Here is a 25916-nt window from a genome sequence, read left to right on the forward strand (position 1 = left end):
TCAGGGTTTCTTTTTTTAAGATTTTATTTATTTATTCATGAGATATACAGAGAGAGAGAGAGAGAGAGAGGCAGAGACACAGGCAGAGGGAGAAGCAGGCTCCATTCAGGGAGCCTGACGTGGGACTCGATCCTGGGTCTCTAGGATCATGCCCTGGGCCGAAGGCGGTGCTAGATCACTGAGCCACCCGGGCTGCCCCAATTTTTGTACATTTTTATTGGACTATTGGTCTTTTTCTTCTGGGTTTCTATTAGTTCTTTATCTATCTGGATGCCACCTCTCCATGTAAGAGTATAGTATGAATAACTTTGCCCAGCCTGTGACTTGTCTTATTACTCTCTCATTGTGATCATTTTGAATCCAATTAGCCAATCTTTGCTTTGATGGTTGGTGCATTTTGTGCCCTCTTTAAGAAATCTTTTCCAATCCCAAAGTCACTGAAATAGTCTCCTGTGCTCTCTTCTGGAAGCTTTCTAGTCTGTCGGCTTAGATAAGGGTCGCAGTACCTGGGCTGCAAGAACAGTTGGTCCAGGCGCTCAGGAGCCTCCCCGCCACCCTCCTTCGCGGGTCTGTATCTTCTGCTCACCCCTTACGTGCACCATCCCCTGTCCTTCCTTCTCTCCAACGGCCTCTCCCGTGGTCTGTCACCCACCTGCTCCTGAGCTCCACGCCTCTGTGAGTGCATCCCCCCCCCCCCTTGATGTTCTCATTCCACCGTGTCCCGAACTGATGCATCTTGGGCTGGGAGGGGACCTGAGTGCTACCAGTTTCCAGGCTCACTTTCATCCTTGTGCATCATGTGGTGCCTTTTGGAGACCAGCCACCCCTGGGGGGCCGGGCACATGCCTTCGGTTAACCTTGATCCCTGCAAGCCTGGCCAGTGGGAACTGTTTCTTCCACTTCAGTGTTGAACAGAGGCTCCAAGAGGGTAGCTATGCATGCTTCCTCTGCCTGGATTGCCCTCAGCCTGGAGCTCCCGCCATCAAAGCCCCATGTTGGGCCCATCCCTTGGAAGAGAGGTCTATGGATCACACTATCCAGGTCTCTCCATCTGTTAGCCATGCAACCAGGGCCACTGAGTACAGTCGAGCAGGTGGCGGGCTGCACAAGGCATTCAGTTGAGAGGACAAGTGGGAGCTAAAGTCCAGCCTGCCCCCCAGACTACGTTCATCCAGAGGGCAGATTCTCAGGTGCCAATTAGGCCAGCAGTACCCTGCTGGTGACCTTGGGTGGGTGGCCAGTTCTCTAAGCTGCATGCTCATTTGCCAAATGGACATCAAGTGTTCAGTATGAGGCACCGGCCTGGTGAGTGCTTTGGTTGTTACTGTGACCCTTCCTCTGGGAAATCCTCCAGGGCTCCCCCTCTGGGCTCCCACAGAGCCCTGCACTTAGCACCTCTCCTGTGTCAGGTCAGGGCTGGAGTCAGGCAGTTCTCAGCCAGGTTCCTGGGGGCAGAGCCCAAATGCCTCTGGCTATGAGCCTGCCCCACCTGCTTCTCAGCTAGCAGAAGCTGCACATCCAGGGCCAGGGCCTGGGCTGAAGGAGGCCAGGAGGGGCGATGGAAGCAGGTTTGGAAGTCAGTGGCAGCCAGGTCCCATCCAGCGGGGGCTTCCAGGACCCCATACTGAGTGCAACCCTGAGGCCAGTGCAGGATGGTCCCTGCCCATGTAGGGTGCTCAGGATCAGTCGAGGTGGTTGCGGTATCAAAGGAGAGCTCTGAGTAGTCTGTCAAGGACAAGTGCCAAGGGCAAACCTAGATAGGGGAGGTGGGCAGGAAAGAAATGGTAGAAATAGAATGACAAATGGAGCCAGCAACTCTAGCAGTGGCAGCTGTGGATGCAAAGGTCCTGTGGTAGGGTCAGCCCCCAGAGAAACCTCAAGAGAGCTGGTAGGGCAGGAGCAGAGCAACTTCGAGGGTAGCAGAGGGAGGTGAGGGCACAGTAGGGGCCCTACAGGCTCCCGGGGAGGCTGAGTTTTATTCTAACTGAAATGCTATCAACTAATCGAATTTTGAAACTGTCCCCTGACTGCTGTACGACAGCTATGGGGAGGAAAGGGGAACTGGTGCCCTTGCCTGCTCAGCTGCTGGGACGGAGAGGAGGAGGGCACAAGGGGCAGGAAGGTACCCTGGTGATGCCAGGAGGCTTCAGCACCGGGGATGGGGTAAGACAACCAGCAGACCTCTGGCTCCCCTGCCTCCCCAGGCAGGGTAGCAGTGCCCTGACCCCACATCTCTCTGCAGGTCAAACTCCATCTCCACAGTGTACGAGGATCCAGACAGTGAAGGGGAGGTCAGTGGCCCCACTCTGGGTGGGGCTGCAGAAGCTCGTCCCCCCGCATTGCCCAGCCGGCCTGCACACATGGCTCTGGTTGCAGGAGCTGGAGCTGTACTTCACAGAGCCCCAGCAGCTCCTGGACGTCTTCATGAATCTAGAGGAGCAGAACCTCTCCCTCATCCAGAACACACAGGAGATGGAGGAGGCCCTGGATGATCTGAGCTTAACCCTGAAAAACACCCAGATCCGCATGTAGGTCTCCTGACAGGGCTGGCTGGGTGCGGGGAGGAGAGGGTTCCATCACTGGCTGTCATCCTGGGACCCCCGTAGCCACTGGGAACTGAGCTATGCAGCCACCCATCCTCCCATCCAAAGTTCTGCCCCTGCTCTAGCTTCAGCTTTCTGGAAAGCTCCACTGGAAGCCTGACTCTGGGGAGAAGGCATGTCATTTTGGGCAGGAGAGCTGGGGAGGAGGTGGGAAGAGGTCAGGTAGGTGGATCCACATGGGGCTAGTCCTCTCCCCACCCCAGAGCAGCCTGCAACCTGGGAGGTATCAAGGGGCTCCCACCCAGGTGCATTCTGCTGGGCCGTGTCAGACTGGGGCAATAGGTGAGGCTCATCAGGAGCAAGGAATCATCCCTTCACACCCAAAGAGTGAACTCCTATTCTGGGGCAAGCCCAGGGCTAGGCTCTCTAAGGACAAGCAAGGCCCTGCCTCGTGCAGCTGATTTTTGTTGGAGGCAGACAGGGGTGACTTGTAGGTACTGACATGTGCCAAAAGAAGAGAGACAGTGATAGGGAAGGCCATAGCGGAGGGCCAGGGCAGGCTTCTAGGGGAAAGCATCATTTGAACCAGGCACTTCCTGAGCAATGGGAAGCCACATATATCTGGTGGAAGAGGGTTCCAGGCAGAGAGAAAGCAAGTGCAAAGATGTAAGGTGGAAGCCATCCCAGGGCTTTGAGGCTCCATAGGGAGTCATATTCTTGAGTCTTGTTGGCCTGTGTCCTGCCATGGAGAATCTCCTGCCCAGAGTCTCTTTTGGGTGATATGAAACCACTAGCTCTCAGGCAAGATTGTGTCTCCTAGAAAGCTGAGAGTAGCAGAGACAGAGAAAGGGAGATGAGCTGGGGAAATGCAGGCAGCCTCCCAGATTCCAGAAACCTGGCCAGAGGACACACACGTACACACTTGCATTAGCAGAATCCTGGAGATGCACTCCAGTCACTGGTCTTTAGCCAGCTGAGCCATCCTTGAGCACCAACACTTTATTTCCAGGAGAGTCATGGCCTGTATGCATTAACTTCCGTGAACTCAACCACCCTATCTCAGCAAGAGATACACATATACTTTTAAAAATATATGCAGCAAGTAACCTGAATAGGTCTGTATTTATTAAGGAAATTGATTCAATAATTAATAACTTTCAAAAGAGAAAGCACCCGACCCAGATGGGGTTAGTAGCAAATTCTACTAAATATTTAAGGAAGAAATTTTACCAATCTCTACAGTGTCTTCCAGAAGATAGAGAGGGAATACTTTCTAACTCATTCTGTAAGACCAACACTAACCTAATTCCAAAACCAGGGAAAGACATTACAAGAAAAGTAAACTACAGGCCAGTATTTCTCATGAACATACATGTAAAAAATCTTCAACAAAATATTAGCAAATTGAATCGAACAATGTATAAAAGAATTGTACACTGTGTTCAGGTGGGATTTTTCCCAGATATGCAAGGCTGTTTCAGTGTTTGAAAACCAATTAAAGCACATCACTATATCAATAGATACAGAAAAAAAGCATTTGATAAAATCTAACACCGATTCATAATAAAAGCTCTCCGTTAACTAGGAATAGAGAACTTCCTGAACTTGGTAAAAGCTATCTACAAAAACCCTACCACTAACATCATGCTTAAAGCTTTCCCACTAGGATCAGGAACAAAGCAAGGATGTCTTCTCTCACCTCTCCTTTTCAGCATCTTACTGGGAGTCCTCACTAAGCCAATAAGACAAGAGAAGGAAATAAACATACAGGTTTCCTCAATATCAAAGTAGAACATTCCTATAAAACCTTTTGTAAACCAAAATGGTATAAAGCAAAGGAGCAAGTAGCATAAATTGATAAGGAAAATTTTCTCAGTGTTCCCAGACTCAAAAAATAACCTCTCTTAGGCTTTTCTGAAACCTTCGGACTCATCTTGCTAACATGCATAAAGAAGAGATAGAGCATTGATGTGCAAAGACACAGTGCAGAGCTCTAGAGCCTTGGTACTGAGATGCTGGGTGTAGTTCTTGGGGCAGGAGCTTGGCGGTGCCAGTCTTGTTGCTGGAGGCAGGTAAGTGAGGCCTCCATAATGGCTTACTGCACAGCAGACACTGAACACTATTTTCACCTTTTGCCTTTTTTCATAAACGTGAAAATCCTCTTCAGTTTTCTTTCAGTTAGTGAAAACATACCAATGTAGATCTTTCATAAAAGGAAAGTGGCCTAATAGGGAATTTAGAAAAGCAGGAATACCTGTATACAGATGGGGAAGAAAGAAATAACTTTTTTGTTGGCAGATGACAAGATCATCTTACAGAAAATCTCAGAGAATCAACAAAAAACTCCTGGATTAGTAAACCATTATAGCAAGGTTACAGAATACAGGGTTACAGTACAAAACTTCATTTCCTATGTGCCAGCAATGAACAAGTGGAATTTGGAATTGAAAACACAATACTATTTTCATTAGAACTCTCAAAAAAGAAATACTTACATATAAAACTAACAATGGGCACCTGGGTGGCTCAGCTGGTTGAGCATCCAAGTCTTGATTTCAGCCGAGGTCATGATCTCAGTGTCATGAGATCAAGCCCCGAGTTGGGCTCCACATTGAGCATGGAGCCTGCTTAAGATTCTCTCTCCCTCTCCTCCTGCCCCTCCCCCCACCTCATGCACACTCTCTCTCCCTCTAAAAAATAAAAAATAAAACTAACAATATATGTACAAGATTTATATGAGGAAAAATATAAAATTCTGATGATGGACCAAAGAGTTAGAGCTAGTTCATGTATATAGGTGAGAAGATTCAATATTGTCAGGATATCAGTTCCTCCCAACTTGATCTATAGATTTAATGCAATCCCAATCAGCATCCCAGAAAGTTATCTTGTGGATACCAACGAACTGATTCTAAAGTTTATACAGAGAGGCAAAAGACCCAGAAGAGCCAACATGTTGTTAAAGAACAACAAAGTTGGAGGATTTACACTATCCAACTTCAAGACTTATGATGAAGCCACAGTAATCAAGTGATGTGTTACTGGCAAATAAATCAGTGGAACAGAATAGAGAGCTCAGGAACAGACTCACACAAATACAGTCAACTGATCTCTGACAGAGGAGCAAAGTCTATGCAATAGAGCAAAGAGAGACTTTTCAACAAATGGTGCTGGGAGAACTGGACATCCACATGCAAAAAATGAATTTAGACACAGACTTTACACCTTTCATAAAAAACTAACTCAAAAGGGATCATAGACCGAAGTACAAAATGCAAAACCATAAAACTCCTGGAAGATAACGTAGGATGCCCTTGGGTCTGGTGAATTTTAGATGCAATCCCAAAGTGACAATCCATGAAGAAAGAATTGGTAAACTAGACTCCATGAACATTAATGATTCTGCTTTATGAAAGGTAAGAGAATGACAAGACAAGTCACAGGCTGGAAGAAAATATTTGTGAAACACGTATCTGATAAAGAACCATTATCCAAAATATACAAAGAACTCTTAAATTTTAACCATAAAGGATGCCTGGGTGGCTCAGCGGTTGAGCATCTGTCTTCAGCTCAGGGTGTGACTCCAGGGTCCTGGGATCAAGTCCCACCTCGGGCTCCCTGCAGGGAGCCTGCTTCTCCTTCTGCCTGTGTCTCTGCCTCTCTTTCTGTGTGTCTGTCATGAATAAATAAATAAAATCTTCAAAAAAAAGTGAACAATCTGACTTAAAAGTGGGCCAAAGACCTGAACAGGGCCAAAGACACATCATCAAATAATATATACAGATGGCAAATAAACATATGAAAAGATGTTCAACATCAGATGTCATTAAGGAATTGCAGCTCAAAACTATACTACTATATACACCTATTAGAATGGCCCAAATCCAAAAGATTGGATTGCCAGGGTTTGGGGGGAGGCAAGGTAAGTAGGTGGAGCGCAGAGGATATTTAGGGCAGTGAAATGACTCTGCATGATACCCCTAATGATGGAAACCTGTCATACAGGTCATACATTTGTCCAAACCTATGGAAGGAACAGCACTAAGTGTGGACCCCCATGGAAACTATGGACTTTGGGTGATAATTATGTGCTGCTGTAGGTTCACTGATTGTAACAAATATATGTTGATGGTGGAGGAGGGAGGTGGGAGGAGTGGATATGGGAATTCTCTGTACCTTCTCGATTTTGCTGTGAACCTAAAACTGCTGTTAAAGATGAAATCTCTATCCAAAAACCTATACAACAGCAAATGAGAAATCTATTCCAACACTGGAAGAAAGAGTGGCTGTATTGGAGACCACACAGACATACACACACACAAAGCCCAGAATTCTTCACAGCAAAGTTATTCATAATAGGGCAAGAACTAGAAACAGCCCACATGCTGGGGGCACCTGGATGGCTCAGTTGGTTAAGTGTCTGATTCTTGATTTAGGCTCAGGTCATGTTCTCAGGGCTTTGAGGTTGAGCCCACATCAGGCTCTGTGCTCCTTGCAGAGTCTGCCTAAAATTTTCTTTCTCCCCCCCCCCGCCCCTCCCTGTGCTCATCTTGTTTGCTCAGTCACTCTCTCTCTCTCTAAAACAAATAAAATCCCTAAAAAACAGCAACAAGGGGATCCCTGGGTGGCTCAGCGGTTTAGCGCCTGCCTTTGGCCCAGGGTGCGATCCTGGAGTCCCGGGATCGAGTCCCACGTCAGGCTCCCAGCATGGAGCCTGCTTCTCCCTCCTCCTGTGTAGGAGTTGAGCTCTCTCTATGTCTATCATAAATAAATAAATAAATCTTTAAAAAAAATAAACAGCAACAAAAAAAGAAAAATCCCATATGTCCACAGCAAGGGAGTGGACAAGCTGTGTGCATTAAATGTCTGTTGCTGCTATAACAAATGACTGCAGAGTGCCTTATTTTTTTTTAAAGATTATTTATTTATTTATTTATTTATTTATTCATAGAGACACACAGAGAGAGAGAGAGAGAGAGGCAGAGACACAGGCAGAGGGAGAAGCAGGCACCATGCAGGGAGCCTGACATGGGACTCAATCCAGGGTCTCCAGGATCACACCCTAGGCTGCAGCACCACCGGGGCTGCCCTGCAGAGTGCTGTAGAACAAATTTATTCCCTTATAGGTCTGGAGCCCAGAATTCCAAAATAGGTATCACTGGGCTGAAATCAAGGCATCAGCAGGGGGTCTTTCTGGAGAGATCTTTTTGTTACCTTGTCCAGCTTCCAGAGGCCACCATGGCCCCTCTATTTTCAAACCAGCAATGCCAGCTGAGTCTTTCTCACACCCTGTCACCCTTGACTCTCTTTCTTGCCTCCCTCTTCCATTTATAAGGACCCTTGTGATGACACTGGGCCCACCAGGCAATCCAGGATCATCTCCCCATCTCCAGGTCAGCTGGTTTGCAACCTTAAGTGCAGCTACCACCTTGGTCTCCCTTGCAAAGTAATATACTGTATCCACAGAGTCTTGAGATTAGGGTGTGGACTTGTAAGGAAGCCATTAAACACCATAGAAATCTACTCAGCAATAAAAAAAAAAAAAAGGAGAAAACTATTAACACAGGCAACAATGTGGCTGAACCCCACACACATTATGCTGAGGGAAAGAAGCCAGGCACCAAAGATGACCTACTATGTCATTCATTTGCAGTGCTAGAACCAGCCATATTGGTTATCAGTTGCGTAACAAATCATCCCAAAGCTTGGTGGCTTAATATAACACGTATTTATTATTTCACCCTTTCTGCGGATCAGGGATCTGGGCCCAGCTGGGCTGGCTCCTCTGCAGTGGGACCTTTCATGGATTGCTGTCCAGGTGGCAGGTGGGCTGTGGTCATCCCAAAACTGCACTTGAGGAAGGAGCCACTTCCAAGCTCATTCATGTGGCTGATTTGATTCCTTGCTGGCTGTAAGCCAGAGGCCACCCTCAGTCTCTTGCCACATGAGCTCTGATAATAGCAGCTTGTTCCTTCAAAGCATGCAAGCCAAAAAGCCAAGAGAATGAGTCTGCTAGCAAGACGGAGGTCATGGTCTCATGTACCCTAAGCGCAGAGGTGACACCCCATCCCACATTCCACTGGCTAGAAGCAAGCTGCTGGGCTCAGCCCACATTCCAGTAACACCTTTGAGGAAGCAGGTGTCTCCAGAGGCCACCTTAGAGGTTTGCTCATAAGGGAAAATGAATGGAGACATCAGCCCATTGGGTACCTGTGGCTGTGACAGGAGAGGGAGTTGATACAAAGGGGCATGAGGAAACTTTTGGGGTGATGAAAATGTTCTGTCCTGATAATGCTGGTCCTTACACAGGTGTGTAAATCTGTCAAATCTCATCAAATGTCACACAAAATGGATGTATTTTATTATAGGTAAATTAAATCTCAATATTTCCTGGCAAGTTGAGGACTTTTGAAGGCTGACTTTGTCACTTACTTCTCTACATTGACTGGGTGCATAAGGGTTGTAGGATGAGTCATGTCCTGCCTCCTTGGATGAGAGAACAGCATCATTCATTCTTGGCCAGGGAGGACTGGGGTGAGGTGCGTGAGGTAGCCAGGGCACAACGTTTAGAGAGGTGCACGTGTGACCCCAAGGGTGAGCACTTCCTTGGATTTTGTGTGCTGCGTCCTAGCCTCATTCTCTGCCCACCTTGCTGTGATTTGAGATGCTCACTGCACAGTCCCTCCAGTGAGGGCCAAGGAAGCCCAGCCCAGGAAGATGGATCCCTGGATACAGAAGGGAGCACAAGGACCCCAGAACAGCCCAAGGGAAGCTGCAGAGCCCAAACACCAGCATTGGCTCAATACTTCCAGCAGCCAGAGGTGATGGGAGCCAGAAGAAAGAGCAGAGCTGCTCAAGTGAGATAAAGCCCAACCCAATCCCTCCCAGATTCTGACACATTGGCTAAAAGAACAGAAAAGAGAAATTAAGCCTAAGTCCGTTCCTGGAAACCATCCAAACCTTCCTCCAGGAAAACCCAGCCCAGCCAGTAAGTCGGAAAATGCACAGGAAGGAACACAGACACCCCCTCACCGCAATGAGCCAGAGGTGGAGATGAAGATCAGTCTTGCAGCAGCAGGGGCCCCCAGGGCAAAGCCCACCACATGCCAGCTGCAGAAGGCACATGCCAGTGCTGACCTCTGGCTGAGGTGAGATCTTGTGTGGGCTGAGTCTTGGCAGTCGTGTGATGCACCTGCAACTATGGCTGCCACTCAGACCTGAGTCCCCAAGGCTCAGGGGAAACCAGCCTGCACATCTGCCTCCAGCCCAGGCTCCATCTGGACACACCATCAAAATGGCACAACTCCTCTCAAATCCCTGGTATTAGACTTGCACTGACTTGAAGCACAAAGGACAAGTAAGCAGGAAAATGTCACCGGAAACATGAGAAAATACATTCATTAAGGGAGGAGTGTGAGAAATCCAAGTAAAAGTGGATCCTGAAGAATCAGGACAAACCTCTTAAATTCTCCCAGTAAGCTGCAGCCCTGCTGCCACAGAGCAGACTGGGTGCAGACCACCCATGGGCATCAAGGCCACAAGGAGGACTGGACACAGCCGGCAGTCGAGTAGGCAAGGGAGACAATGTTAAGCTGGGAACAGCTCCCAGAACTCTGAGGGAGAGGACAAGGAGATGAAGCGATAGGATCCCAGGGAGACCGTGGACAGGGGGAACATGGGAGGAATTCCAGGAGGTGGCCACACACGGAGGAGCAAAAGCCAGTGTAGTGATGGATGAACACTTCCCTGTGCTGAAACAAAGGCCAGGCCTGCGGGCAGGGAGCCCGTCCTGTGGGGCTTAAGAGTCAGCCAAAAAAGCCACGATCCCGAGGCAGATGAGGAAAACAAGCAAAAAGACAGGTACCCACAGGGCACCTGGGTGGCTCAGCCAGTTAAGCATCCAGCTCTTGATTTTGGCTCAGGTCATGGTATCAGTGTTGTGAGATCCAGCCCTGACTCTGGGCATGGAGCTTGCTTAAGATTCTCTCTCCCAATCTCTCTCCCCCTCTGCCCCTCCTCACTTAAAAAAAAAAAAAAAAAAAAAGCCAGGTACCCATAAAGGAACCAGAACTAAGCATGTGTCACCTGTTTCCTCCAGGAACCTAAATGCCAGCTGGGGTCTAGCAGAGCATCACTCTTGTATTTGAGGGTGAAAGGGGTCTCTATTTCATTTTCTTTCCTTTTTTGGTGTGATAAAAGGCACATAACATGAAATTTACCATCTTAACCACTTGTGTTGGTTCAGTGGTACTAAGTACGTTGATGTTGCTCGCCCCCATCCTCACTGTACAACGCCCCAGCTCTTCCTGTCTCGTAAAACTGAAGCTCTACCCTTGTTAACTAGGAGGTCTCCGTCCTCCTGCCCCTCGGTCCCTGCAAAGCCACTGTGCTTTCTGTCATAAAGGTTTTGACTACTCCAAATACCTCACTGAAGTGGGATCATACAATATTTGACTTTTAGTAGCTGGCTTCTTTCACTCAATGCCTTCAAGGTTCGTTCATGTGTGGTGGCATGTGTCAGAGTTTCCCTCCTTTCTACAGTTAGGTATATTCCATTTATGTCTTGACCACATCTTGTTCATCCATTCGTCCACCATGCACACTTGGGTTGCTTCCACACTGTAGCCCCTGTGAATACTGCTGCTGCAATCATGAGTACACAAATGCTTCTTCAAGACTCTGCTTTCAATTCCTCTGGGTATTATTTCCAAAAGTGTAATTGCTGGAGCACACGGTATTTCTGTTTTTAACTTTAGGATGCTATTGCAAGTGGAGTTGTTTGGATGCTATTGTAAATGGGACTGTTTTCATTTTTCCTTCCAGAGTGCTCATTATTAGTGTATAGAACGATAGCTGATTTTGCTGACTTTGTATCCTGCTACTTCGCTAAATTTATTTAATTCCAACAGCTTTGTGGTAGAGTCTTTAGGGTTTTCTACATAGAAGATTATATCATTTGCAAACAGATGATTTTACTTCTTCTTTCCCAACTTGGATTTCTTTTCTTTCTTTTCCTTACTTAATCACTCTGGTAGAACTTCCAGTACTATGTTGAATAGAAGTGGTGAATGCAAGCATCCTTACCATCCGATCTTAGAGGAAAATCTTTCTGTCTTTGGCCACTGAGTATGATGTTGCTGTGGGCTTTTCGTATATGGCTTTTATAATATGGAGGTAGTTTCCTCCCATCCCTATTTTGCTATTTTGTGTTTGTCAAATCCCTTTTCTGTATCAATTGAGATGATCACATGGTATTTCTCCTTTATTCGGTTAATGTGGTGTATTACCTTGATTGATAATACATCCTTGCATTCCAGAATAAGTCCCACTTGCTTCTAATCCTTCTAATATAAGTACAGTATAATCATTCTAATATTTGGCTGAATTCTGTGTGTTCACAGGTCTGTCACCTGTTTCCTCCAGAATCCTAAATGCCAGCCAGGATCTAGCAGAGCATGTGTTGACTTTTTTGCATGAATGTTCATCAGAGACGTTGGTCTGTAGTTTTTTTTTTTTTTTTATTGTAAGTGTCTTTTGACTGGCTTTGGTATCATGGTTATGCTCTTCTCATAGAATGAATTAGGAGGTGTTCCCTCCTCTTTAATTTTTTTGGAAAAGTTTAAAAAGGATTGGTATTAGATTTTTGATTACTGATTCAATCTCCTTACTAGGTATAGATAGGACTATTCAGATTTTCTATTTCTACTTGGTGGCTTTTGTGTTTCTAGGAATTTGTCAATTGTCCAGTTTGGAGGCACACAGTTGTTGAAAGTACTCTCTCCTAATCCTTCTCATTTCTGTAGGATCAGTAGTGATGTTCCCACTTTCATTCTTATTTTAGTAACTTCAGTCTTCCTTTCCTTAGTCTATCAAGCTAAGGGTTTGTCAATTATATCGATCTTACTGAAAAACTGATTCTCTATTCTCTACTTTGTTTTTCTCCTCCAATTTTTGTAAAAATCCCTTCCTTTCATTAGCTAGTTTCAGGTTGAATTTCTTCTTTTTCTAGAAGTTCCTTAAGTTGTAAAGTCAGGTTGTTGGTTTGAGATCTTTCTCTTTCTTTATAGTCGTAAATTCTCCCCTAGCACTGTAAGTTTTGCTATGTGCCCTGTAAGTATTGCTCTGTTGTATTCTTCATCTATGTTTTTTTTAAAGATTTTATTTATTTATTCATGAGAAACACAGAAAGAGAGGCAGAGACACAGGCAGAGGGAGAAGCAGGCTCCATGCAGGGAGCCTGATGTGGGACTTGATCCTGGGTCTCCAGGATCACACCCTAGGCCGAAGGCAGGTGCTAAACTGCTGAGCTACCCAGGGATCCCTGTTTGTTGGTTTCTTTCTAATTTCCCTTATGATTTCTTCTTTGGTCCATTGGTTGCTGAAAAATATGTTCTTTAGTTTCTACAACTTTGTGAAATCTTCCAGTTTTGCTTTTGTTAACAATTCCTAACTTTGTCCAGTTGTTGGCAGAGAAGATACTTTGTATAATGCCTATCTTTTTAAAATCTATTGAAACTTAGTTCGAGGCCCTAATGTTTGGGACATCCTAAAAATGCCCCATCCACACTTGAGAGTGTATACCTCTGTTGTCGGGTAGAGTTTTCTGTGTATGCCTGTTACATCCAGATGGTGTATTTGATGCTTCAGTCCTGTTTCCTTATCTCATCTGCTTGTTCTTCTACTATTGCAAGGGGGATATTGAGGCCTCTGTCATTGTAGAATTAATTCTCTCTTCCATCTGTCAGTTTTTGCTTCGTATATTTTGGTATTCTGTTATTAGGTACATAAATGCTTATAATTATTATACTTTCTTATTGTATTGGATATTAATATATAATGTTCTTCTTTGTCTCCTGTAAATTTTTCTGTCTAATCCTAATATTGCTACCCTTGCTCTCTCTTCTGGTTTGCTATTTGCATGAATATCTTTCCCCATCCTTTCACTCTTGACCTGTTTGTGTCTTTGGATCTCAAGTGAGTCTCTTGTAGACAGCATACAGTTGAATCATGTGTTATCCATTCTGCCAGTCTCAGTCTTTTGATTGGAGAGTTTAGCCCTTCATAAAAAAAGAGAGAGAGAGAGAGAGAGTGAGAGAGAGAGCGCACTTAGCCCATTTATAGTAAAGTAATTAATAATATGGTGGGACTTCTGTCATTGTAATTTTGTTTACTATATGCCTTATAGTTTTTGTTCCTCATGCCCTGCAATACTGTTTTCTTTGTGGTTAGTTGATTGTAGTGAAATGTTTGAATTCCTTTCTCTTTTCCTTTTGTGGATATTCTATAGCTATTTTCTTTGTGGTTACCACACTCAAATTTGAATCTATACCACCTTAACTTCAATAACATACAAAAACTCTGCTCCCTTACAGTTCCATCTTCATCCTTTTGTTGCTGATGTCACAAGCTCGTATTTCCATACATTGTGTGCTCTAAAACATTAAAAATTCTTTTAAGTGTATTAGTCTCTTAAATCATGTAGAAAACAGAGAGTACAGTTACAAAACCTACAGAGTTACACTTTTACTAGCTTTTAAAATTGCCCACATTATTGCCCAAAATAAAATTGCCTTTATTGAGATTTTTAATGTCATATGGCTTTACTGTCTGATTTCCTTTCACTTCACTGCAGGACTCCCCTGAGTATTTCTCGGAGGGCAGGTCTAGTGGCAATGAACCCCTTTACATTTGTTCATTGGGGAGAGTCTTAGCTTCTCCCTTTTATTTTTTTTTTAAGATTTTATTTATTTACTCATGAGAGACACACAGAGAGAGGCAGGCAGAGACACAGGCAGAGGGAGAAGCAGGCTCCATGCACGGAGCCTGACGTGGGACTTGATCCGGGGTCTCCAGGATCATGCCCTGGGCTGAAGGCAGACGCCCAACCACTAAGCCACCCAGGCGTCCCAGTCCCTCACATTTAAAGGACAGTTATGCCAGATATAGAATGCTTAGTTAAGTTTTTTCTCTGAGCACTTTGACTATGTCAGTCCACTATCTTCTGACCTCCAAAGTTTCTTTTAAAAAAATTTTAAGACCTTATTTATTTATTTATTTATTTATTTATTTATTTATGAGAGAGACAGACAGACAGACAGAGGGAAGTAGAGACACAGGCAGAGGGAGAAGCAGGCTCCACACAGGGAGCCTGACATGGGACTCAATCCCAGGTCTCCAGGATTGCGCCCTGGGCTGAAGGCAGTGCTAAATCTCTGAGCCACCAGGGCTGCCCCTGACCTCCAAAGTTTCTAAGGAAAAATCTGCTGATGATCTTCTTGAAGATCTTCTGTATACAATGATTTGCTCCTCTCTTGCAACTTTCAAACTTCTCAGCTTTGGCTTTTCATTATCCTGTGATAGTTTGATTATAATAATGTCTCAGTGTGGGGCTCTTTGGTTTCCTCTTACTTGGGAGTTTCTTGAGCTTCTTGGATGTTTATATTCATGTCTTTCATCAAATTTTCGAATTTTCATCCATTAGTCTTCAAATCTTTCTGCCCCCTTTTCTCTTCTTCTGGGACTCCCATGATACATGTATTTGTGCTCTTGATGATGTCCCACTAATTCCTTACGGTCTGTTTGCTTCCTTTTTTCAACGTTTTTCTTCCTGTTTCTCAGCCTTGATAGTTTCCAGTGTCCTATCTTCAAGATCACTGATTCTGTCTTCTCCCTACTCAGATAAGCCTTTGAATCCTAGAGAATTTTTCATTTTCCTACTCCATGTGTATTGTTTCCCTTTGAAACCTGTGGGCTGTCTCTGTCTTGAGAACCATCCTGTGGTATACACTTAGGTCTTTCTGAGACTTTCCCTGGGCATGCATGGTCACTTTCTAATTTTTCCCATATATGCTGTTGATTTGTATGTCTTTGGTCTTTAAAGTCTGGCTCTCCAAAGGGAAAAAAGCCAAAATGAAGGGAGGAAAAAGGACACTAGCCTTTTAAATCCCCTGGAAGTCAAGTGGGGCTAGGGGTGGCTTGAAACAATGAAGGGAAATGAAACAACAGCTGCCGGCCTATTTGTCTGTACCTCTGTGGTCGAAAGCACCAATCAGGGATCAGAGCAGAGATCCCCAACATTTGGACAAGGTCCTTTTTTGCCCACCCTAGCTCCAGTAGGCTGTGTCCTAGCTGCTCCAGAAAACCTGAACAGCTTGCCTGCCACATGGCTGGGAGTAGTGGCTAGGTAAGTGTTACTATGCTTAGGGCTGAAATGGCTCTAACCACCATTACTGTCCAAGACTTCCCATGAAGTTACAAGCTTTCAATAGGCTCTAGAGTTCCAAAATGGCTATATCAGATTCTGCAAGTGCAATCATTGTCTAGTGGGGAGACAGATTCATGGTGCTCCTACTCTGCTTTCTCCATTTCAAATTTGTTTGTTTGTTTTTGGGTTTTTTTGTTTGTTTGTTTTGTTTTGCTTTTTGTTTTTGTTTTTGTTTTTGGTTTTTTTTTTTTTGCTGCTATTTCTGCAGGAATGTGGTAACTCTTTTCTTTGCTTGGTCTTTATTCATATTTGGTGGTGTCTGCTTTTTTTGTTTTTCTTTTTTTAATACAAGTATACTAAGCTTTCTGACTATATATTCTTAGGTATTTATGAAGAGATCATCTTTCTTGTTAGCTTTCAAAAACTTGTTATAACTTCTGTAATTCATCCCAACAGCTCTAAGAAAATTTCATACATACAAATGTACAAAAGTAGAGAGAATAGTATCATGAATCCCCAGGATCCCATCACCAGCTTCAGTAGTGATCAACTCAAAGCCCATCTCCCTTTACCTAGACCCACCAACTTCTTCATCTCCCATAGTATTTCTTAGCAAATTCCAGGCATGTATCATTTCATCTGTAAATATTCCAGTAGATACCTCTAAAAAGATATGGACTCTATTATATAATCACAATACCATCATCACATTAAAAAAAACAGTAATCCTTAATATTAAATATCTATAATCCATAAATGGAGTTTCTAGACTTAGTCTGAATTAGAATCCAAATATATCATGCTCTGCAATTAGTTGCGTTGTTAAATTCCTTTCAATCTATAGGTTTCCTCTCTATCTTGTCCTCCTGCAGTCTGGCTGTTGAAGAAGCCAGGTCACTTCTCCAGTAATGAAGTGCTCCTTAGACTCCGTGTGCACTGGAATCCCTCCTAGAATCTGCATTTCTGACAAACATGCAGGTGATATGCATGGTAGTCTGAGGATCAATGCTGAGCAGTATGTCCCTTAGGTCTTTGCATTCCTGTAAATTGGTGAGATCTAGTTGAGGAGAAAAGATTGTGACCCAACAATTTTTATATCTAAAGAGAACTAGTAGGGAAAAGGTATCTTTTTATCCCAGTTACCCTGATAAGAAATAGAACGATGATGAAAACCCCTCCACCACCACTACCACATCCATATAGCAAAGGAGGGCAAAAGCAAAGTAGCACCGCGCCAGCTGTAGGATCACTTACCAGTTAAGGCACTGAAAGTGAAGGATTTAAAAAAAAAAAAAAAAAAAAGGTTAAAACTGAATGCATCATGTATCCTTGGGGAGGACTACCACTCCTACAAGGGGCACTTTGGTTGGAGGAAAGTTGGTCCTGACACCCAGGACATGCTCTCTGCTGTTGTCCCAGGTGCATGAGGACCTGCATGAGCCCCCCAGCACCTGGGTGGGTGGGCTGTGTGTGTGCTGCTTGTGGGCTCTCTGGCCATCCACCTCTGGGCATGAGCCCAGGAGAGCTGGCCAGACCAGTTCACAAGTTTCTGGTCTCAGCCCTCAACCCCACAGCCAGGGGAGTGTGGCCTGGAGAGTTCCTGTGGTGGGGGTGCCCTGCACCCCTGTGCTGATGCACGTGATAGGCCATGGGACCCACAGTGGGCAAAGGAGCAGCTTAGGGTTGGGAAAATGGCAGTGGGTTCTATCAACAAATGGGGGAAGAGCCACAGAATCACCATGGGGGTGGCAGGGTCCCTCTGGGCCTCCCAGGCACTACTGGTGGACTGGCCAGATGCAGCTGCCCACACTGGGTGGTCCCACATCAGCCCTATGAGCAGAGATTCCTGCTTGGGAGACCCCAACATACATGGTCAGTGTCTGCCATGATTGTGGCAGATTTTTATTTAGTATTATTCTTTAAGTTTATTATTTCACTTAAAAATTGATTGTTGGAATTTTATTTCTAAATATATGCCCAATGGTACTGGGTGGCTCGGTTGTTTAAGCATCTGCCTTCGGTTCAGGTCATGATCCCAGGGTCCTGGGATAGAGTCCTGCATCAGGCTTTCTGCTTAGTGGGGAGTCTGCTTCTTCCTCTCCCTTTGCCCCTCTCCATACTCATGCTCTCTGTCCCTCAAATAAAGTCTTAAAAAATTATATATATATATACACACACACACACACACACACACACACGAGAACTGAAAACATGTCCTCACAGAAATCTGTCTATGAATGTTCATAGTAGAACATTCACAAGAGTCAAAAGGTAGGACCATTCAAATGTCCGTTTCGACAAAATGTGGTCCATCCACACAGGGGACTGTCACACAGTCCTAAAAAAGAATGGTTCTGACACATGTCATAGCATGGATGGACCCTGAACACATTCAGCTGAATGAAGGAGCCAGACACAAAGGCCACACTACTCATGGGGACTGGGTTCCTCTGGGTGAGGAAAATATTCTAAAATGAGATGATGGCAATGTTTGTGCAATTGTATAAATATCCTGACCACTATTGAATTGTACATTTTTAAAAAGAATTTATTTTAGAAGAGTGCATGAGCAGGGGGAGGGGAGAGGCAGAGGGAGAGAATCTACAAGCAGACCCCTTGCTGCGTGTGGAGCCCAACATGGGGCTCAATCTCACAACCCTGAGATCATGACCTGAGCTGAAATCAAGAGTCCAGTGCTTAACAGACTGAGCCTCCCAGGCCCCCCTGAATTGTACATTTTAAGAGAATTTTATAGGTATGTGAATTAGACCTTAATAAAGCTGTTACTTACTTTTTTGTAGTGTTGATTGTTAAAGATCTTAAACTTTAGCTCCGTATGTCAGCAGCATCTCTGGCCCTGGGCACGCAGACGCCTGGTGGTCACGACCCCTCAAGCCCTCAGGACAGGGGCAGGGTAGTCAGGCTCAGACAGGTGAAGTGCCCAAAGCTGCGCTGAGTGGGCAGGGCCCTGCCGTTCCCCCATCCAGGGACAGGGAGGTCAGCCAGTTGAAGCACTGGGTCACCACGCTGATGATGTCCATCAACAAGGAGGAGGAGATGGCCGCCGAGCTGGAGCTCAAAGCCCGCGTCTTCCACTTCGGCGAGTACAAGGGTGCACAGGAGGTAGGCCCCCGGTCAGCAGCCAGCAGGCAGTGGGTGTGGAGGGTGTGCGGGTGACCACAGCCCAGGGCCCCATCCATTCAGGAGCACCTCTGGGGCAGTCCCGCCTCGCCACCTTCCAGGCTCTTAGACCTGGCCTTACACACTGGCTGGAAGAGGTCCTTGGTCCCCCAACCAGAGCCACTCTTGTGTATTTATGCCCCTGGGCTGTTCAGCTGACCAGCACATCTCCCTCCATTCCTGCCTTCTTTCATTCAACACAAGTGTCCAGAAGGTGACCCTGTCAGGAAGAAGGAGGCATGTCCCCAAGCCTGAAAGAGAATGCTGAGGGTTCAGAGGGCCAGGAATGTTCCAGGGAGTGGCACATCCCTCCTGACAATGCACCCGGGCTGGCACCATTGGCACAGTCCCAGCTTCCTAATTCACATTACTGTTGACTTTACCTACCTTGTGCCAGAACCAGGCACACAGGATGTCACAGCCAGCAGGCCGGGGCCTCCCACCTTCTGCCAGACAGACTCACTCCTGGTGGAGGGAGGCCGAGGAACAGGGGCAAGCCTCAGCGGCGGCTGGAACCCTGCTGCATCCAGCTGACAGTGGGGGACAAGGGCCGCTCTGGCCAGGAAAACTCCAAGCAACCAAGTTGTTTCTCCCACATTTCCTGAGTGTGCTGGGCAGGGCTCAGGCAACGCCGCCATGTCACGGCGAGGGCCCTGGGTGCAGCAGGCTGCAGAGTGGGGAGGACAGGGGTGCATGCAGCCCCTCTGCAGGCCCCCCTGCCTTGCAGGACAAGCTGCTGGAGAGTCTGAACCGCAAAGTGCTAGACGTGTACCACCACTGCATCGGTACCCAGCAGGAGTCCAACCTGGGCACCGTGCAGATGCTGACCATCATCGAGCAGCACCTGGATGAGCTCCTCGAAAACCTGGAGCGTGTACCGCAGATCAAGATTGAGCAGGCTGAGAAGGCCAAGGAGAAGGAGCGGCGCATGAGGTGAGAGCCCAGGCCCCGCCCCACCTGGTGTGGTCTACAGGGGTGCCTCTCATGGCAGAGAGGGCCCTGAGCAGGGAGATGCCCTCTACACCCCTGCTCCTGCTCCAGGCTGGCACTGAGGACAGAGGCCAGGTACAGACCTGTCTTCAAAGAGCTCCCAAACCAGGGGAGACAGCACCCTGGTGCTCCAGGCTGAGGCAAGGCCAGGGGGTCCTCCAGAGAGGGCACCAAACTTAGCCCCAGTTAGGGAAGCTCCTGTTCTGAAGTGGGAGATGATGGGGATCCAGGGAGCCCAGGAGCCAAAGTGAGGGTGTGGACAGCATGGCCTCACCCCAAGGCCAAGGGACAGCAATGGCCATTTTCCCTGCTGGATTGGAGAGGGACAGATTGGCATCGCCAGAGCCCAGGGGAGCAAAGCTGCAGATGCAAGCCAAAGCTGAGAAAGCCCAGTTTAGTGGCAGTGTCAGGCGGACACAGGCAGCATGGGGCCATCCTCCAAGGGAGGCCCAGGGAGTTCCTCACAGACCCACCAGCTCCTCTGACTGGGGGTGCGGGGGGGGGGGTGTGCCCGTGAGGGGGTGCCCTCAACCACGCTCACCCACTCCTGCAGGGCCCTAACACATCTGCAAAAGGCCACTCGTCTCTCCCACAAGCACAGGGGCTCTTCCTCGGTGTCCCTCGTCCTGTACCCTGGTGGGAGCAGGCACTGGGCAAAGGTCTGATGACCAGATGCACACACAGGCTGACCAGTGACCAGGGGAGGGGACCAGGGAACGTGGGCCTCCAGGGCATATGAGCTGATGCTCCGGAGCCAGGAACCCGAAGAAACAGGAGCAGAAGCCAACCTGGCCTGGCAGGGAAAGGGGGGAAGTGGGGGCACTTTTCTCCAGAGGCAGGGCCATGGCCTGACTGCGGGCTGCACACAAGGAGCCAGGAAGGGGTCTGGGAGCCTCCCCAGGTGCCTCCAGTCCTCAATCCGTCTCGTGCTGTCATGGACACCCAGACTCCGGGAAGAGAAGGTCATGATGCAGAAGCAGCTGCAGGAGGAGCGGCTGCAGCGGGCCCAGGCCCGGGCCCAGGCTGAGATCAAGAGGAAGGTGGGCAGGGTGGCCCCAGGGAGTCGCTGCTGGGGAAGGGCCCTGCGACCAGGCACAGTGGGGCTAGGAGGGGCCGGGGGCCTGCGGCCAAGCCTGGCTCACCCCTTCTGCAGGCGCTACTGCTGAGGTGCTGGGGGCAAGGCAGGGCCCCCAGAGTAAGGCCAGGCTAGAGTGGGGTCTCTGGCTCCCCGGCCCCCACCAGCCCCTGTCCCATAGGGCTGCCCTCCACATCTCGGGCCCTGCCTCCCCTGCACGTCCTCCAGTGGGGCTACCTGCCCTATCCTGGTCAGCCACTGTACTGGCTGGCGCCCTCACGGCCCTACCCTGGTGCAGCCCTCGGCTCAGGAGCTGGCAGGAACAGCTCAGCCCCTCAGGGGCCCACCATACCACCAACGCTTGGGCCAGACCCCGCCCCTCCAGCTCATCACCCATACCCAGGGGGTCCCCAACCTGACTGCCCTGCCAGGAACTTCCTTTTGGCCCTGGAAGCAGGAGGCGCACTCCCCAGTGCAGGCCCAAGCCTGGATACAGCCCCCGGCCCCCAGCAGACACGAGGCCGAGGGGCTGCTCTCTGCATACAGCAGCACCCCACATGCCATCACGTGGGGACAACACACACTGTGGGGTCTCCCTGCAAGTCCCCCAAAGGAAGCGGGTTCCCTCTGTTTAGCCGGATACTTCCCCGTGTGCTTCCTGGTGTGCCCCTGCAACACTCACCCATCTCGGGGCCGGCAGCCCAGGAACAGGCTCTGGGGGTACTCAGGCCTGAGTAGTTTGAGGGCAGCTCCAGCCCTGAGCCTGCGGGCAGACTGCAGACGCCGGGACATCCCAGGCCCCACCGCCTGGGCCCACCAGCCTCCAGGCACGCTCAGGACACCAGCACCTGACGCCTCAGGGCCTAGGTGGCGCCTGCTGGGGGTTGTGGGGCCTGGGGCCGTGGGGTACCTGCTCACGGAGTCGGCTTGCCCTGCAGAGAGGCAGGAGACTGGTGTGTCGCTCCCGGCCCCCTGCTCTCAAAGCAAAGGAGGAGCCCGAGCACGTGCTGATGGACCAGAACAAGGAGGAACAGCTGCTGTTCTTCACCTAGCCACCAGCTGGCCCGCAGCAGCTGTCCCCGCGTCCACATGCCCCCCACCTGGCCTCCCTCGGTACGCTTCCTCATGTGTGTGAAATAAACTCCCCATCGTGGTAGTCTGATGCCCTGTTTAAGGAGGCAGGTTGGTTCCAACACCCGCACCCAGCCCTCTGATCCCTGGAGCCCAAGCCCCAGCTTGGGAGGAGGAGCTCAGCCTGGCCCGCACGTCTGAGACACACGGGCCAAGCCCACGCTGAGGTCTGATGTGCAAAGACCAGAAAAGGAGGCAGTAAGCTGGGTGGACGAGAGGGTTACACTATCGACAGAAGACAAAACACCATGTCAACACTACACACACACTCCAGTGAAGTAAGCCAAGCGACACCACTAGTACGTGACTATACAAAAACTTTTATTCGTTTGTACTAGAAGTTGGGCCCTTGGCCACCAAGGAACCCAGAGCCCAGAAAACTGCCAGTCAGCACCAATCACTCCATAGGGGGAGATGTCCCGGGGGAAGGTCTAGTGACACACTCCGAAGCGAGTGTTCCCATGGCCTGGCCCCACTCCCACCAGGACAATGGTGGCCACCAGCCCCCAAGGCCACCCTGGCAGGCAGGCTGGCTCTCAAGCAGGGAGAGGGCTGCTGGGTGACTGGGAGGCTGAGGGGCCAAGCGGACACAAAACCTTAGTCTGTGACATGGCACAGGGCTCTGCGGGTAAAGACTGTTTATAAATGGGGCCCGAGTTCCTGTGGGTAGAAAAGCACCCAAACAGACAGCACCTCAGAGCAGGATACAGGGAGGACTCACACCTGAGTGCTGGGGTCATTGTCAAAGGCTGACAACTCCAGACACGAAGAAACACAAAACAGGCAGAGTCTGGACAATTCCACGTCCAAGAACCAAACAGCTTCTCAAAAGACATGTGCCTTGATAGGCACAAGGTGGAAAACAGCACTTCTGAGTGACCCGCGGCCAGTCCTGCTAGCAAACAAATAAATATGTGCAAGGTTATCAGATCATCTCCTTTGCAAGACAGATTGTACTCTGGAAACAACGGGGATGCAGTCTATGCACACATGCACCATGACAAGCACACAGGCCACTGTCACCATCCTACATGTCAGCAGTAATCAGGCCACGACTTTAGAAACTGGACAAATTACTAAACATGAACACCCAAAAACAGAATTTAGAAGAATTTAGTGTTAACGCTACCATCCATCCCCGAATTATAAGGTCTAAGTCTGGTCTGTGAGGAGGCCTTGCTAACAGGGCCTCAGTGCACCCCACGTCACCCCACACGCCAGCTGTCCGCGGGCTCTGCCGACATGGGGATTCCAAGGTGGCTTCATGGTGACAACATGCCCGCTTCTGCCCTAGAGGGAGACAGAATCAGCCCAACTGCAAACACCACCCAGGGGGCTGGGAAACAGCTCTCAGAAAGGGAAAACTGTTTCCAGATCTCCCTCAGGCCAAACACTAAAACACAAGAAGCTGAAAGATCCCACTGGCTTTTACTACAAATACCTGGTACTTGACTAGGGACTCTGTACTCTACCCCAATCCTGCGTAAGTCTGTTTTTCTAACGCAGCAGGTGCTCCATGGTGCAGATGGAATGGGACAGGAGATATCCCTGCATGGCCGAGTATGGGAAAGCCATGTGCTCTGCCCTGAAGGCAGTCCCTTGCCTCAGCGAAGCACTTTGCTCGTATAAGGCAATTTCAACAAATACAGCCCCCAAATGGTTCCTGATAAAACATAAGAAAAACATTTTTGAGAAATGTGCCCATAGGTTTCCAAGGAGCTCGGCTAGCCTTCTGAGCAGGAACCCTATGGGGACTGCACGACCACGTAATGGAGTCTCATGGGACATAGACCAGAGGTGTCACCCCCGGGGCAGAGGGCTGCCGTCACTGCAGGTCTCGCAGATTGATGGTGCTCCCTGCACACTGCACATCCTCGGGCCTGGCAGCCCCTCCAGCTGCAGGAAGCACCTCCTGAAAAACCAAGCAGAGTAGTGAGGGGCAGAGTAGGGGCTGGGGCGGCGCACAGCCACCTGCAGAAGGTGGCCCGGCAACCCCACACAACCAGCAGCATAACCTGCAAAGCCAGCCAGTAAGGCACCCCTTACTTTATCAAAAAGAACTTGCTTTCCCCTCATTTTAGCACATATTTCTTGAAGAAAGAAATTTTAGTGTAAACAGGCACTAAAGAAGACAAAGTGAACTTAATACTACTATGTTGCAGGTGTTCTGGGCAATGTGACTGTCCCAGGTTACTTTATGAGCCTTTATGGCACCTCTCCCAGCTCCTAGCTGCCCGTGGGCAGCAATAGCGGCTGCACCACCACCCACCTACCCACCCCCTCCTCCTGCTACAACTCTCCCACTGCATTAGATCCAAGGCAAGGGTAAATATCTTTCGGCCAATTATTAGTACACTACCAGATTTAAGAATGATCTCATGAGTGGGAATACCACACAGAATGGAGTCAACACATGTGAGGTCTTCTGAATACACATTCCCCAACTGCATTTGAAGGGACCACACTCCAGCGGTCTGGGAGCCCCACCAGCCCCCTCTGTGTACCAGCACTTCACTCAATATCTGTTTTAGACGTTAAAGAAAATGCTGAATAACTGCTGGGGATTTACCCCAAAGATACAGATGCAGTGAAACGCCAGGACACCTGCACCCCGATGTTTCTAGCAGCAATGTCCACAATAGCCAAACTGTGGAAGGAGCCTCGGTGTTCATCAAAAGATGATGGATAAAGAAGATGTGGTTTATGTATACAATGGAATATTCCTCAGCCATTAGAAATGACAAATACCATTTGCTTCAACGTGGATGGAACTGGAGGATATTATGCTGAGTAAAATAAATCAATCGGAGAAGGACAAACATTATATGGTCTCATTCATTTGGGGAATATAAAAATAGTGAAAGGGAACAAAGGGGAAAGGAGAAAAAATGAATGGGAAATATCCGAAAGGGAGACAGAACATGAGAGACTCCTAACTCTGGGAAACAAACAAGGGGTGGTAGAAAGGGAGGAGGGTGGGGGGATGGGGTGACTGGGTGATGGGCACTGAGGGGGGCACTTGATGGGCTGAGCACTGGGTGTTATGTTGGCAAATTGAACACCAATAAAAAATAAATTAAAAAAAAAAAAAGAAAAATGCTGAATAGCCCAATTTGAATACAAGAAAAAATTACCACATGTATGGATTTTAGAAATAAGTAATCTAAGGCTGAATTATTAGAAATTTGATAAGCTACTTATTTTATTTTATTTATTTTATTTTATCTTATCTATTTTATTTATTTATTTTATACTTATTTATTTTATTTTATTTATATCTTATTTATTTATTGCCAAATCTACATTACCCACTGCCGCCTACACTTGGTTCATCCACTTACTTAAGCAAACCTTCCTGGGTCTGTTTTCCCATAGGTTAAACTGTGGCTGATCTGGGAGCACCTGGCTGGCCAGTCGGTTAAGCATCCAACTCTTGGTTTGGGCTCAGGGTCGTGAGACTGAGCCCCATGTCAGGCTCCAAGCTCAGAACAGAGCCTTCTTGGGTTTCTCTGCCTTTTCCTCTGCCCCGTCCCCTCAAATAAATAAATCCCTTTTTAAAAAAAAAAAACCCCAAACTGGACAGCCTTTCTCCTAGGAGAAACTTGACTAGAATTTCTAAATATGAAATATTTAAAGAATATATTAAACTTGACCTTATTTACAAGTAGGGGCTACAATGGTGAGCAAACCTGAGCCTCAGTTTTATTGAGGCTTTATTCTCAGTCTTTCATTTCTTGGTCACTTACCTACGTCTTCTAGAAACCAGCAAGACATCCTGGCAACCAACCCAGTG

General features: G+C 47.9%; 2 protein-coding genes across 9 annotated transcripts in view; one reads left to right on the plus strand and one right to left on the minus strand.

Annotated features, from left to right (window-relative positions):
• Positions 1–22148, plus strand: part of CFAP100 (cilia and flagella associated protein 100) — a 52706-nt gene extending 30558 nt beyond the window's left edge. For 5 of the 6 annotated variants that reach the window (XM_049098555.1, XM_049098556.1, XM_025447816.3 and 2 more), the window contains 6 exons: positions 2243–2291; positions 2377–2528; positions 18735–18870; positions 19655–19860; positions 20864–20957; positions 21931–22148. In XM_049098555.1, the coding sequence (XP_048954512.1) occupies positions 2243–2291; positions 2377–2528; positions 18735–18870; positions 19655–19860; positions 20864–20957; positions 21931–22044 (751 nt within the window). In that variant the 3' untranslated portion in view covers positions 22045–22148. The remainder of the gene's footprint in view (positions 1–2242; positions 2292–2376; positions 2529–18734; positions 18871–19654; positions 19861–20863; positions 20958–21930) is intronic. The other variant, XM_049098557.1, reaches the window with a different exon arrangement.
• A 275-nt stretch (positions 22149–22423) lies between these two features.
• Positions 22424–25916, minus strand: part of ZXDC (ZXD family zinc finger C) — a 44592-nt gene continuing 41099 nt past the window's right edge. For all 3 annotated transcript variants that reach the window (XM_049098553.1, XM_025447788.3, XM_049098552.1), the window contains one exon: positions 22424–24035. In XM_049098553.1, the coding sequence (XP_048954510.1) occupies positions 23949–24035 (87 nt within the window). In that variant the 3' untranslated portion in view covers positions 22424–23948. The remainder of the gene's footprint in view (positions 24036–25916) is intronic.

This window comes from Canis lupus, chromosome 20 (genome assembly GCF_003254725.2).
Source record: "Canis lupus dingo isolate Sandy chromosome 20, ASM325472v2, whole genome shotgun sequence".
Classification (NCBI taxonomy): domain Eukaryota; kingdom Metazoa; phylum Chordata; class Mammalia; order Carnivora; family Canidae; genus Canis; species Canis lupus.